Source organism: Lynx rufus, unplaced genomic scaffold (genome assembly GCF_022079265.1).
Source record: "Lynx rufus isolate CCGP_SWC_20201006 ecotype Redwood Valley unplaced genomic scaffold, mLynRuf1.p SCAF_3, whole genome shotgun sequence".
In the NCBI taxonomy this organism is placed as follows: Eukaryota; Metazoa; Chordata; class Mammalia; order Carnivora; family Felidae; genus Lynx; species Lynx rufus.
Genome location: NW_025814845.1, coordinates 201,074,349 through 201,088,340, shown reverse-complemented (window position 1 = coordinate 201,088,340; position 13,992 = coordinate 201,074,349). Strand labels below are relative to the sequence as shown.

The following is a 13,992-nucleotide window of genomic DNA, read 5'->3' as shown; positions in this document are numbered from 1 at the left end:
GCAGAGGGGCTGGTGGTGGTTGGGTCATTGTCTTTTCCTGATTGTGGGCATTCAGTACCCGCCTCCATGGGCGAAATGGGAATTCTCCTTCTGCGTGTACATCTGCTATCATCCCGGTGGTATGTGCCTTCACATATAATCCGTGAGGACGATTCACATTGCCTGACCAAAGCGATTTATAAGTGTTTAAACACAGCTGTTGGAGAAACTGAATACATATTAACTGGGATTTGAGTATTTTGCAGTTTAACACACTTAATTTGTGTACTTGTGTCCCCATCTCCTGTGATTCTGTCACCTGTTTTACATAGTTTTTCCCTTAATGATACTTGGGCAGATTTTTAAAATTTACTTAAGAAACAGTGGAGACATTGAGATACATGGAGGTAATTTATGCAAGGGTACATAATTCATAATATAACTTTACAGAAAACCGTCTTTAATTTATTTATGTATATATTTTTTAAAGTGTATTTATTTTGAGAGAGAGAGAGGTACCAGAGGAGGGACAGAGAGAGAGGGAGAGAGACAGAATCCCAAGCAGGCTCCATGCTGTCAGCACAGAGCCAGATCTGGGGCTTGATCTCATGAACCATGAGACCATGACCTGCGCTGACATCCAGAGTTGGACGCTTAACCGATCGAACCACCCAGGTGCCCCAGAAAAAAACGTCTTTTAAAAGAAAAGTTTATAGTAAAAGCAACTTGAGTCTGAAACCGAAGAAAATCTTCTAGAAAGTTCTTGTACAGCAGACGTGGGGACTCAGGGCGCTCCCTCTTGGAGAGTGAGTCAGGCGTGTGCCACGTGGATGTCTTGGGGGTCTTGCTACTGTCTTTTCGAGGTATTTATGTACATTTCAGGGGCCCGTATTTTAGGAGCAGTAGGGAGAGATCGTAGAGAGTACAGAGGAAAGACCAGAGTCCTCCAGGGGCGGAAGAACGTCCCAGCTCTTGGACCGGGAAGCCAGTTGAGGGTGTCTGTTGTAGAGAACAGAGGCGGGAGGCCCTTGGAAAGGGTTTATTTAGCGCTCAAGGACAACGCAGCCGGGAAAACCAGAGTCAGGGAAAGTAGTACTGACTTGAGGTGAAGGATGTGAGGGGGAGGGTTGGCACTGAAAATGGATACCGAGGTTTGGTTAGGGACAGGAGGTCGTCTGCCGGAATTGTTCGGATGCAGTCCGTCCTGCCATTTACTGTCAACTCTTGCTTCCGGCTAGAGAACCAAGCTCCTGTCCCACAGTCTGGTGGGAACAGTCCGTCCACCCGCTCAGCAGACATTCGTGGGCGTGCCGCCGTGGCCTGGGGTGCAAGTGTGAGTAGCACACTCAGAGTCCCTGCTGTCCGGGGATGGCGCTCTGACGCCGTCACCAGTGACACCAGCTCAGGGCCCACGCGGAAGCTCTGGGCCGTGCTCCCGCGCAATCGGATCGAGTCTCGCTCTCTGGATACTTGTCATTTGTTTGTTCGACACTGGCCTCACTGTGGCTGAGCCCGTGTGGGATGTAAATGCATCTTGTAAATGAAATGGACGTAAGTCCAGCCCGTGCCTTCTGGTGTGGCCGGTACGTCCCGTTCATAGGAACCAGGCTTCTTTCTCACCCGTATGATGTACGTGTCACAGCGTGTGGATCGACATGCGTACTCCCCCTTGGAATTCTGCAAAGCTTAGTTTCAAATTCAAGCTCACGTCAGAGGTTGACTTGTGAGGAATTTTAGTAGAAGGGGAGTTCCCATTCCCAGTGGGCTTATCTTGTGTTATGGTTGCATTCACTCCATAAGGACACATCTGAAATGTCCTACTGCCAAAAAGCAGCCAATGAATGGTCTTATGGACGTCTAAGAGTATTTCATATTATCTGCAAATTTAAAATACACTGCTTATGACTTGTTTTTATTACTGGCATTTCATATAAACCAAAAGCGCCTCGCATCATTTAATTCCGCGGACTAGGACAATTTGTCCTTCCGTGTGCAACTGTGAGGGCTTAATTATTTCAGAAGCTGGAATTTAGAAGTCTATTGGCCATTATTAGGACTGACAGCTTTTCCATAAGCCTCTATCTGAGGCTATAATAAACATTGATGATATATTTTTTTTTTAAGTCTGTGATTTAAAATCCAGAGACTTTTTCCTGGAGCGATTTACATACTAACCGTAAGATTTCTGCCTCGTAGGTTGCAAACACTAAGAAAGACACAGTTTTCAAATGGCTGAAGGATGATGTTCTGTATGAAACGGAGACGTTGCCTGACCTGGAGAAGGGAGTTTGTCAGCTCCTCATACCGAAGGTACGCCGTGTTGTGTGAAACGGTGGAGGGCCAAACAAAAGCTCGTCTTTCTAATAATTTGCAAAACCTCCTGCGCTGTCTCCCAGTTTGTGGCCTGAATTCCCAGGGTTGGCTAAAAACCGTATTAGCACTTCTTACATTTTCCGTCTTGGCATTGATTTTACATGCACGTGGGGTATGTTTTCTTGCAGCTGTCAAAGAAGGACCTCGGCGAATACAAGGCAACGTTGAAAGACGACAGAGGTCAAGATGTGTCTGTCCTGGAGATCGCTGGCAAGGGTAAAACAAAACCCTCTTTGCTCCCCGCAACGAGAGATCCGTTTTGCCAGAGGGATGCCACGTGCTATGAGGGCACGTCCGTCCGTGTCCTTATGGCGGTAACGCAGCAGGAGAAAGTAGATTTGTGTTTTATTTCCATTCTAACCTGCTTCAGTGTTCTAGAAGAATGTGTGATGTTACTTCGCCTTCATTAGAAACGCCATTTGAGCGTGTCATCGTCAGCCAGGTTTTATCCCATTACTAATGCAGTTAAAATGATTGAAACAGCGAGGAAGTTAAATTCAATTAAAGGTATAGTTGGATTTACGTGGCGTAAGGTTTTCTTGTTCCTTGTTTAAAGAGCGAACAGGTTAGAGGGATTTATGACACACGTGAACCTTTAATGGATAAATGTCACCGTTGTAATGTTTCATTTTTCAAATGAACATGACGATTTCCTGTATCCATTTAATTAAACATGAAAATGCTGCGTCCTGATAAAAGCGTACGTCGTAACGGCACCTCTCCTTCTTCCTTTCAGTGTACGAGGATATGGTTTTGGCAATGAGCAGAGTCTGCGGTAAGTAAATGCCCACTAACTTTCGAGTTATTTTGGGTGCGGACATCTCGTTCGCGGAGACGGGCATTTAGCACCGCAAGGGGAAGGCTGAGGCACCTGCGCGTGGACGCCGGGCGGCCCGGGGGCCAGACAGAGCCGTCCGCCGAACGCTCCCAAGGCTTTCTAAAGGGGTCTCCAGCACTGTATTTAGGATCTATGTCGTATTTTAAAAAACCCAGTTGGGACTTCCTGATTAGCCACGTCTTCCGATTTGCCGCCGCTTTGTCTGGATGATTGCCGTGCACGTAATTGCTGTCAGCGTCTTTGTTACCCATGTGGAGCAGCAATCGTAGATTTTAAGCCTCTGGCTTTGCGTCGTACGTATTAGGCCATTCTCTAGCTTTGCAAATAAATTCTTTCTCTCCACGTCCCCTTCCACGGAAACGGACAATGAAGGGATCGGTTAGTAACTCAGTAACCTTAGCTGGCATTCGTGTAGAGTTTTATGCTAAGGGTTACACCACTTATCGCTGTGGGCTTTCTAGAAATCCCCTAAGTTCTGTCTTCGGAGCAAGCGGCCAGGCCCGCAGCAGGAACCCGGCTCAACTGTGGGTGTTCGCTAGCTCGAGCCGCGGCTCTCCCGCCAAGTAGCGCACGTCCAATTCCAAACCCAAGTGCTTTGTCGCCAGGCTTTCTGACCTTCTCCTCAAAAGCTTCTTGTGGTTTTGTGGTTTTCGTTGTTTCCTCAGAACGGCTCTGTGGGCTAGATTTCACTTCTTTCTACTTTTGGTCAAGGAAACGTGACCACGTTTTACGTGAGTTTTAGCCTCGATGGTCATTAAGGGACCAAACACGCCTTCGTGGTGGTGGAGCCCCTGGGGAAGGCGGATGGAGCTGTCTGGGAGGTGCGCTCCCGCGCCCCTGGGAACTACCTTGTGTTAAGTTGTCGTGTCACACGCGCCGTGGAGGCAGCCGAGCGCCGTCCTTGAAGACGTGAGCCGGGGTGTGCGGGGGCCAGAGTAGTGAGAGAACAGACGCGGGGCTTCCAGGGGCACACACGCGAAGACCGTGTTCTCCCGAGAGGCCAGGCCCGCGTGTGCGGAAGCCCCTGAGGGAAAGGGGCAGGAGCCGCTGCCGTCTGCTGAAAGACACGTGTGTGCTGGGAGCGCACCGCTTTCCCCGCGGCCCCCGCGCCCCGTGCCACGGTCCAGGACCCCCAGGGCCCCGCCTGCTGCCCCGGGCCGTCCTCTCCGCGGGCCCCTCGCAGGCGGCAGGGACACTTCTGGCGACCTCGAGGTGTCCCGGCCTTGCGTTAGTCCCGGAGCGACGTCTGTGGGCTCCCATGCCACCTGCCGTTCGTCACGGGCCACCATCCCCTGTGCCGTGGGTCCCCTCGGCTTTCAGAAACTCGGGCCTTTGTTCTTGGACCTGTCGGTGGGGCCGTCTCCATCCTGCACCCTCGGGGACACAGCACACTCGCCTCCCTCGGTTTCTCCTGGGAGCATCGGCAGTGCCCACGAACAGACTCACACACACACACACTCACAGTCTCTCTCTCTCACACACACACACACACACACACACAAGCACAGACTCACACAGACACACACACATACAGACTGACACACACAGACACACCCACAGACTCACGTAGACTCACACACACACTTAGACACACACACAGACTCATGCACTCAGACTCACGCAGACTCATACACACACTCACAGACACACACACAGATACACACAAGCACAGACTCACACACACACAGAATTGCACAGACACACACACAGACTCATGCACTCAGACTCGTGCAGACTGATACACACACAGACACACACATAGATACACACAAGCACAGACACACTCACAGACTCATGCAAGACTCGTACACAGACACGCAAGCACAGACTCACACAGACTCATACACACACACATACACAGAGTCGCACAGACACACACACATCGACACACACACTCACAGACACAGACTCACGCAGACTCAGATATACACACAGAATCGCAGAGTCACACACACACAGACACACACACAGACACACAAGCACAGACTCACGCAGACACACACAGAATCACACAAACACACACACGCACACATACACATACAGACTGACACACACACACTAACATACACACAGACTCACACACACAGAATCACACATGCATAGACTCACACAGACACACACACAGATTCACACACTTACACACAGACTCATACAGACACTCACACAGAATCACACACACACACGTACAGACACACCCAGCCTCACGCACACACACACACACACAGACTCACACCTCAGATGCCCCCTCGCTGAGCAAGCCTCTGCCCCTCCTCTGCTCTCAGCCCTCCCTCCCTCCCCCTACGTCTGTCTTCCTGCCCAGCTTCTCCCTGCATCCCCACACCCCACACCCCTCGGCCCTTCCAGGAGAATGTCCACCTGGTTTGGAGCCGAAGGCTGTCACACCTGAAGCCCCAGAGCTACCGCGCGTCCGGCACCTCGGGCTGCAGGTGCGGCGATGCCTGCAGGTACGATGACCGCGTGGGGTGCTGTGACTTTAGGATGAATAGAAGTCTCCAGGTCGCTTACCACAGTTAGGAGATGGTGCGTTCGGAAGGTCCTTCTCCATCATATCGTTTCCTTTTATTTTGCCGGGCATGGACACGGCATCTTCTGGGTGATGGAATACCCTGGGCCCACGCCGGTTCTCTGAAGTTACGCATCTAGTAACGATCTCTGCTTCCGGGTCAGCCTTCGCCGTAACTTCCCGAGTCCTGACCCCTCGCCCCCCCCAGACCCTGTGTCCTGTCGCGCGAGGCCGCGTTCCTGCTCCAGACACACGAAGTCTGTTCTCACGTTGTGGGTTTTCCTCCCCTGTCGCCTCTCCTGCCTTCTCCCTCTCATCCCGTCTTTACTCAGCTTGAAGGCCGAACTGCAGTTTTAGGACTCCTTGACCCCTCCCTGACCCCTCCCTGACCCGTCCCTGACACGTCCCTGACCCGTCCCTGACCCGTCCTCGACCCTTCCCTGACCCGTCCCTGACCTGTCCTTGACCCCTCCTTGACCCCTCCCTGCATCATTTCTGCTGACTCACCATCCCCCCCCCCCCCCCCATACTTCAGTTCCGGATCAATTCACACAGAACGAACGGTGTTCGGCGCCGTTTGCGAGAATTTTCCTCCCCTTCTTAAGCTGAGCCGCCAAGGGGCAGTAGCGCCTTGCGTTCCGAAGGCGCACACGCTGCCCTTCTTAGATCCGCATCTCTTCTGTTTCCTGCAGGCGCGTCCGCTTCTCCGCTCAAGGTGCTCTGCACCCCAGAAGGAATCAGGCTTCAGTGTTTCATGAAATATTTTACCGAAGAGATGAAAGCGAACTGGTATCACAAGTAAGTACAAGTGTGATTCCCTGTGGCCTTGGCCCGGGACAGCAGGCGGGCCTCACGGAAGGGGAAGACAGAAATGCCTGAAGGTGCCGGAGACAAATGTCCTCACCTTCTGGGTTTTGCCAAACGTGGCTCTGTTGCCGACGCACATTTCATCTGCAATCCAGCAGACCGCCGACGGGAAAATAATACGTGGAGACCACATTCTCAGTTTCCAGTCTGTCAGCTCCTCACTAGCTTGGTTGCAAAGAAAAGGACCAACTGGGGCGCCTGGGGGGCTCAGTCGGTTAAGTGTCCAGTTCTCCGTCTCAGGGCGTGATCTCACAATTTGTGAGTTCGAGCCCCTCGTCGGGCTCTGTGCTGACAGTGTGGTCTCTCTCCCTCTCGCTGCCCCTCCCCTGCTCGCTTTCTCTCTCTTTCTCAAAATAAATAAATAAACATTAAAAAAAAAAGAGAAGCACCAAAGAAGCCCAGAGGTAAAACGTGGAAGAAGATGAAGTCTGTGAGACCAGCAGGTTTTCTGTTTCACATTTGCTGCTCCTGCCTCTCTAGGTGGGTGGTGTCCCCTCCCAAAGCAGCCGGGACTTTGTGATAGTCATGGCACAGGCGGGCTCCTGCGGTCTGGTTCTTTCCAACCCACACCCCAGGGGTGTCTCTGAAACAGTTGTCAGAGAAGTGGTTTCTGAGCACAGAGGACGGAGGTCAGCATTCGCCCGCAAAGGAGGAGGCGTCAGCCGCGGCAGGGGGAACAGGACGGGCTGTCTCTGCTCTGACCTGAGGGCGTAGGCAACGTTTTTAGCCCATATTTTCTTTTTTTTGTTTTTTAAACGTTTGGACATTTATTCATTTTGTGAGAGAGAGAGAGAGAACACGAGCAGGGGAAGAAGAGCAGAGAGAGAGGGAGACACAGAATCCGAAGCAGGCTCCAGGCTCCGAGCTGTCAGCACAGAGCCCGACGCGGGGCTCGAACCCACGAACCTCGAGATCATGACCTGAACTGAGGTTGGACGCTCAGCTGACTGAGCCCCCCCAGCCAGGCGCCCCCTTTGATTTCTTTTTAAAGAGATGCCAAGATCGCGTCTAGTGAGCACATGAGGGTTGGAGGCACCGAGGATATGGCCTGGCTGCAGATCTGTGAGCCCACGGAGAAAGATAAAGGAAAGTACACTTTTGAGATTTACGACGGCAAAGATAACCATCATCGCTCCCTCGACCTGTCCGGCCAGGGTAAGATCACATTCCTTAGCACCCCCTAACTTCGGATTCGGCGATCCACAGAGAATGCTGGGAGAGGAAGCGCTCGGGTTCATGATTTTCATTCGGAGAGGATTCTCTCCGAATAATCAGTTTAGTCTTTGGCTCTTTGTCGGTTTTCATTAAGCCAATACATTGGCAACGAAACCATTAAAATGTTTGAAATGTTTCCTTCCAGCGTTCGATGAGGCCTTTGCAGAATTCCAGCAGCTCAAGTAAGATTTGTGTGTGTGCGTGGCGGTCTGTCTGTCCGTGGGGCCACCGACCTCGTGGGCGTGTGGGTGGCCGCTGGGCGCCCTGTCCAGGGAACTGACCTAAAAGTGGCGGTTGAAGCGTTCAGTGTTGGGGGGGGGGCAGGTATGCCCCTAAGCCGTGCGTGTGTTTATAAAGTAACTTTCTAGAGCCCCCATAACCCTGGGTTGCTTCAGTGATTATAATGATGGATTTCTCCAATAGTTATAATTACGGTAATGTGGCACAGAGCAATTTTTTAATGTTAGGTATTTAGGTTCCTTTTAAAGACCTTGTTTTTCTAGAGCCATTTAATCACAGCACCATGGGGAAGGAGGTGCAGAGTTTTCCCGGGTCCCCGAAACCCAGCCCCCCCCATCAGCATCCCCTCTGGGTGCTGCATCCGTTGCCGTCGATGAGGCCGCACGGACACATCATCCCCACGCAGAGTCCGCCGTGCACGTCACGGTTCCCTCTAAGTGGCTGTGGGTCTGGACAAAGGTATGGCGGCACCTGCCCACGACTAGAGTATCGTACAGAGAATTCTCAGTGCCTCCCACATCCTCTGTGTCCCTCGTTGTGGACCGCTGGTCACTGTCCCCCGTCTCCACGGTCTTGCTGTCTCCGCAGGGTCGCGGGGCTGAATCATGGATGTGTGGGCTTTTCAGGCCGGCTTCTTTGTCTTAGTGAATCTGCACTCAGGGCTGCTCTGTGTCTTCTCATGGCTCGAAGCCTCCTTTGTGTTTAGCGCTGGATAATATCACCTTGTTCAGAGCAACTGTTTAACGAATCACTTGAGATTTTAAGTGTGTCTCTGAATTTGGGAGTACCCAGAATGGACAGCGGTCACCGGCCATGCTAGGCTAGTCAGGAGACGTTGGCTGAACGGATGAACGGACGGCTGAGATAAGTCCGAAACCAGGGTTTTCAAAGATATCTAAAACTCTCCAGTGCCATCTGGTGAATTTGGTGAAGAAAGAAATCTCTCCAGCCTACGAGCCGGGGGGAGAGGGCAGGAGAAATGCACACAGTTTACGGTTCCTCGGGCCCTGTGCCCTGCTGTCCTTCCAAGGGGAGAACACACTTCTTGTTCCTCTCGCCCCCTGCCCGGCGAAGCCCTGAGGTGCGTGGTGCTTGTCGTGCAGAGCCTTTTCTCGTGACTGACTTCCTGTTCTCTCCGCCCCTTTAATCCCTAGGGCAGCCGCTTTTGCAGAGAAGAGTGAGTATATGTTATGCGGTATCGAGCACCCTTTATTATCTGGGGAGGGGCAGCGGGTCCCATGGTAGAGTTTTAATGCCGTGTATTCACTGATAGACAGCAGACCTGCTCCGTGGGTGGGGAACCTTCCAGAACTCCTGGCACCTGCCCTCCTGATCCTGGCACTCCCTGCGCCCCCGCCCAGCCCACCTCCCCTTGTCAGCTCCTTGTCATTTGTGTGGCCTCCACCTCCCTTCCGCCCTCCACCCGCCTGCCCCCCGGTCTTCTACGACATGTCAGGCAGGTGCAGCCACAGGTGGAGGAGGCAGAGGGGAGGCTCAGGGGGTCAGAGGCCATCACACTCGCAGGTGCTAGAGACGCAGGCACCTGGGGCGGCACCGGGTCAGGCGTGGAGGAGGCGGGAGTGAAGAGAGCGCTGAGGCCGTGACCTGTGTTCGGGTTTCCGTGGGACACGCAGGCAGGGCAGGGGAACAACTTAGGACTGACTAGTTTGAACGGTTTTGTGGGTTTTGGTCAGTAGGGGAGGCCCCTAGTTGCCTGGCACCAGGCCCCGGGATGATCAGGGCAGAGGAATAGGGCTTCTGGATGCAGGGGCAGGTGGAGGAGGTGGGGTGAAGGGGTGTCGCCTCCTGTGGGCAGGGGTGAAGGGGTGTCACCTTGCCTCCGGGGTTCAGGGGTGGGTGGAGGAGCCAGGGTGGAGGGGGGTCGCCTCCCAGGGGGCAGGGGTGGGTGGGGGACGCAGGGTGGAGGGGGGTCACCTCCCAGTGCAGGGGTAGGTGGGGGAGGTGGGGTGGAGGGATGTCGCCTCCCGGGGGGCAGGGGTAGGTGGAGGACCCAGGGTGGAGGGGGGTCGCTTCCTGGGGGGCAGGGGTGGGTGGGGGATGCAGGGTGGAGGGGGGTCACCTCCCAGTGCAGGGGTAGGTGGGGGAGGTGGGGTGGAGGGATGTCGCCTCCTGGGGGGCAGGGGTGGGTGGAGGACCCAGGGTGGAGGGGGGTCGCTTCCTGGGGGGCAGGGGTGGGTGGGGGATGCAGGATGGAGGGGGGGTCATCTCCCAGTGCAGGGGTGGGTGTGGGACCCAGGGTGGAGGGGGGTCACCTCCCGGTGCAGGGGTGGGTGTGGGACACAGGGTGGAGGGGGGTCGCTTCCCGGGGGGCAGGTGTGGGTGGGGGATGCAGGGTGGAGGGGGGGGTCACATCCTGGTGCAGGGGTGGGTGGGGGACACAGGGTGGAGGGGGGTCGCCTCCCAGGGGCAGGGGTGAATGGAGGACCCAGGGTGGAGGGGGTTCACCTCCCGGTGCAGGGGTGGGTGTGGGATGCAGGGTGGAGGGGGGTCACAACCCAGTGCAGGGGTGGGTGTGGAATGCAGGGTGGAGGAGGGTCACAACCCAGTGCAGGGATGGGTGGGGGACGCAGGGTGGAGGGGGGTTGCCTCCTGGTTCAGGGGTGGGTGGGGGAGGTGGGGTGGAGGGGGGTTGCCTCCTGGTGCAGGGGTGGGTGGGGGATGCAATATAGAGGGCGTTCGCCTCCAGGTGCAGGGCTGGGTGGGGGAGGTGGGGTGGAGGGGGGTTGCCTCCTGGTGCAGGGGTGGGTGGGGGAGGTGGGGTGGAGGGGGGTTGCCTCCTGGTGCAGGGCTGGGTGGGGGAGGTGGGGTGGAGGGGGGTCACCTCCTGGGAGCAGGGGTGGGTGGGGGACACAGGGTAGAGGGGGGGGTCGCATCCCAGGGGCAGGGGTGGGTGGAGGACCCAGGGTGGAGGGGGGTCACCTCCCGGTGCAGGGGTGGGTGTGGGATGCAGGGTGGAGGGGGGTCACAACCCAGTGCAGGGGTGGGTGTGGGATGCAGGGTGGAGGAGGGTCACAACCCAGTGCAGGGATGGGTGGGGGACGCAGGGTGGAGGGGGGTTGCCTCCTGGTTCAGGGGTGGGTGGGGGAGGTGGGGTGGAGGGGGGTTGCCTCCTGGTGCAGGGGTGGGTGGGGGATGCAATATAGAGGGCGTTTGCCTCCAGGTGCAGGGCTGGGTGGGGGAGGTGGGGTGGAGGGGGGGTCACCTCCTGGGAGCAGGGGTGGGTGGGGGACACAGGGTAGAGGGGGGGTCGCATCCCAGGGGCAGGGGTGGGTGGAGGACCCAGGGTGGAGGGGGGTCACCTCCCGGTGCAGGGGTGGGTGTGGGATGCAGGGTGGAGGGGGGTCACAACCCAGTGCAGGGGTGGGTGTGGGATGCAGGGTGGAGGAGGGTCACAACCCAGTGCAGGGATGGGTGGGGGACGCAGGGTGGAGGGGGGTTGCCTCCTGGTTCAGGGGTGGGTGGGGGAGGTGGGGTGGAGGGGGGTTGCCTCCTGGTGCAGGGGTGGGTGGGGGATGCAATATAGAGGGCGTTCGCCTCCAGGTGCAGGGCTGGGTGGAGGGCGTTCGCCTCCAGGTGCAGGGCTGGGTGGGGGAGGTGTGGTGGAGGGGGGGTCACCTCCTGGGAGCAGGGGTGGGTGGGGGACACAGGGTAGAGGGGGGGGGTCGCATCCCGGTGCAGGGGTTGGGGGGGGGGACACAGGGTGGAGGTGGGTCATGTCCCGGGGGCAGGGGTGGGTGGGGGAGGTGCGGTGGAGGGATGTCGCCTTCTGGGGGCAGGGGTGGGGTCACCTCCAGGGTGCAGGGGTGGGTACAGGTGGGCTGGCTCCAGATGGGCTGGCGGCCTGTCCCAGGCTGGGACCTTTGTCGTCTCCGAGAACTGGCTGCCGGGGGAGGCGCCGTCTCCCAGGCAGAAAGGTTTCTAGGATGTCAAGCGTCGTAACCCAGAAAACAGTGGAAACATAACACAGTGGACAGTCCACTGCCCTGGGAGAGTCCTGCTGTCTAGACGCAGGGGACCCCTCTCCCTTCCAGGGACCATGTGTCCGGTTCCCTGTGTGGCCCTCGGGGAACTCTTCATCCTCAGTTCCGTCCCTCACGGGACCAGTGGGTCCGCCCGGCCGTCGTCCCGCTCCTAGTGGTGGGGGCCCCTCCCGTGTCGTGTTGTATCCACTGCTGCGCGGCACGGGGCCTGCTCCTAGAAACGTCCCGGGGACGGTTTACTCAACCCAGTGGCCTTCATGTTGCAGATCGTGGCAAGGTGATCGGTGGCTTACCTGACGTGGTGACCATCATGGAGGGCAAGGTAAGAAGGACAGTGGGACTCATGCGGCCCAGTGTAGGGGGAGCCCGGGGACGGGGTTGCTGCCCAGAGCCCGGACCACGGGGAGCTCCCCACCCACCCCGATGGCGGTCTCAGGCTACCCCTGGTCACCCTCACGTTCTCAGGGGACGGCAGAGTTTAATATTCTGAAGCCACAGGCCCACAGGGCCACGGAGCCCGACGCAGGTGTCACACAGCCGGTGTGTGGCAGGTGTGGCTCCCGGCCCTGGGCCTCTGCGGGGTCCTGGTCCTTCCAGGTGGTAACTGCTCACCGAGAAGGTGGGACACACCCCCACCCCCTGCCACCCTTGGCCCGGCAGGAAGGTAGAAAAGCACTCCGGTTTTCGAGGTCCTTCTGGAATTTATAACGGAAACCACTTCCTGGAGTTTGTGTTTGTTGCCTGTCAGTGGAGTTGCCGACATCCGACTGGAACCTCTCTCTGTCTGCAGCCGTCCTAAGTCAGTGTCGAGGGGACAGAGACACGAGAGAATTTTCTTAGGCCCAGACACTAAAATTTATAGGCCCTTTCTTGAGCAGCTAAAGAAATTCTAGCGAGTTCCTGAGACGGAAGAACCGTGGGCCTCACAACGAGGCTGTGCTGGTGCTGTCAGCTGCTCATGGGCTGAGCACACGTTGTCAGTGCATTTGCTGCGCCTGATTACTGGTTAGAAGACATCTTCTCTGGATTTGCCAGAGGAAATCCAGAGAAGATGTTGGTAAAACGGATCCATTAGCTGGAATAGAAAGGAAATTTAGAAACAGGCCAAATACGTCTACTGTAAAATGTAGTTTCATTACCTCTAAATGCATGAATCTTGTCAGGCCGTGGATTAAAACTGAGAACAAAGAGGGGAAACTATCACTGATTTTTCTCATGAGCTGCCTCACGGAACGGCGAACTCGCTCACGTGTGCTGTGTTCGGATCCCGCGTGTCTAGCGTGGTGCTTACACACAGAAAGAGCGTGTTGGCCAAATGAACGTGGGGGATAGGTAAACGCTTCAGTGAGTGTCACGGGGAGCCGGGCCCCTTTGGAAGGCTGCTATGACTTCTCTGTCTCTAACCCTCCCTTCTCCGCCCACGCCTCCCTCCCGAAGACCTTGAACCTGACCTGCACCGTGTTTGGAAACCCTGACCCTGAAGTGGTGTGGTTCAAGAACGACAAGGACATCGAGCTCAGCGAGCACTTCTCGGTCAAGGTGGAGCAGGCCAAGTACGTGAGCATGACCATCAAGGGCGTGACCTCCGAGGATTCGGGCAAGTACAGCATCAACGTGAAGAACAAGTACGGAGGTGAGAAGATCGACGTCACCGTCAGCGTGTACAAGTACGGGGAGAAGATCCCCGACGTGGCACCACCCCAGCAGGCGAAGCCGAAGCTCATCCCGGCGTCTGCCTCCATGACGGAATAGGGGGGTGGCCGCCGGCGGGGGGCAGGCCGCTGAGTGCTGCGCACCCGTTCCAGTGAGTGACCACGGCCCCGGGGGATGCCACGTGTGCCGATAGGCCGTCACGCGTTATGCTTTTAACTCTGGCATTTGATTCTTGGCATTTTATGTTCACCTAAGGGGAAAAGCTAAGGTTTTGCACTAGGCTGACGGAGCTAGGTCTGCGG

At 56.2% G+C, this 13,992-nt stretch overlaps 1 protein-coding gene across 1 annotated transcript in view; it reads left to right on the top strand.

Moving 5' to 3' along the window:
* MYOM2 (myomesin 2) overlaps nucleotides 1-13,789 on the top strand; it is a 74,691-nt gene extending 60,902 nt beyond the window's left edge. Inside the window, exons 29-37 of the mRNA XM_047092079.1 lie at nucleotides 2,176-2,289; nucleotides 2,481-2,568; nucleotides 3,089-3,127; nucleotides 6,407-6,512; nucleotides 7,573-7,736; nucleotides 7,942-7,978; nucleotides 9,191-9,213; nucleotides 12,304-12,359; nucleotides 13,475-13,789. Of these exons, the coding sequence (XP_046948035.1) occupies nucleotides 2,176-2,289; nucleotides 2,481-2,568; nucleotides 3,089-3,127; nucleotides 6,407-6,512; nucleotides 7,573-7,736; nucleotides 7,942-7,978; nucleotides 9,191-9,213; nucleotides 12,304-12,359; nucleotides 13,475-13,789 (942 nt within the window). The remainder of the gene's footprint in view (nucleotides 1-2,175; nucleotides 2,290-2,480; nucleotides 2,569-3,088; nucleotides 3,128-6,406; nucleotides 6,513-7,572; nucleotides 7,737-7,941; nucleotides 7,979-9,190; nucleotides 9,214-12,303; nucleotides 12,360-13,474) is intronic.
* The last annotated feature ends 203 nt before the right edge of the window (nucleotides 13,790-13,992 follow it).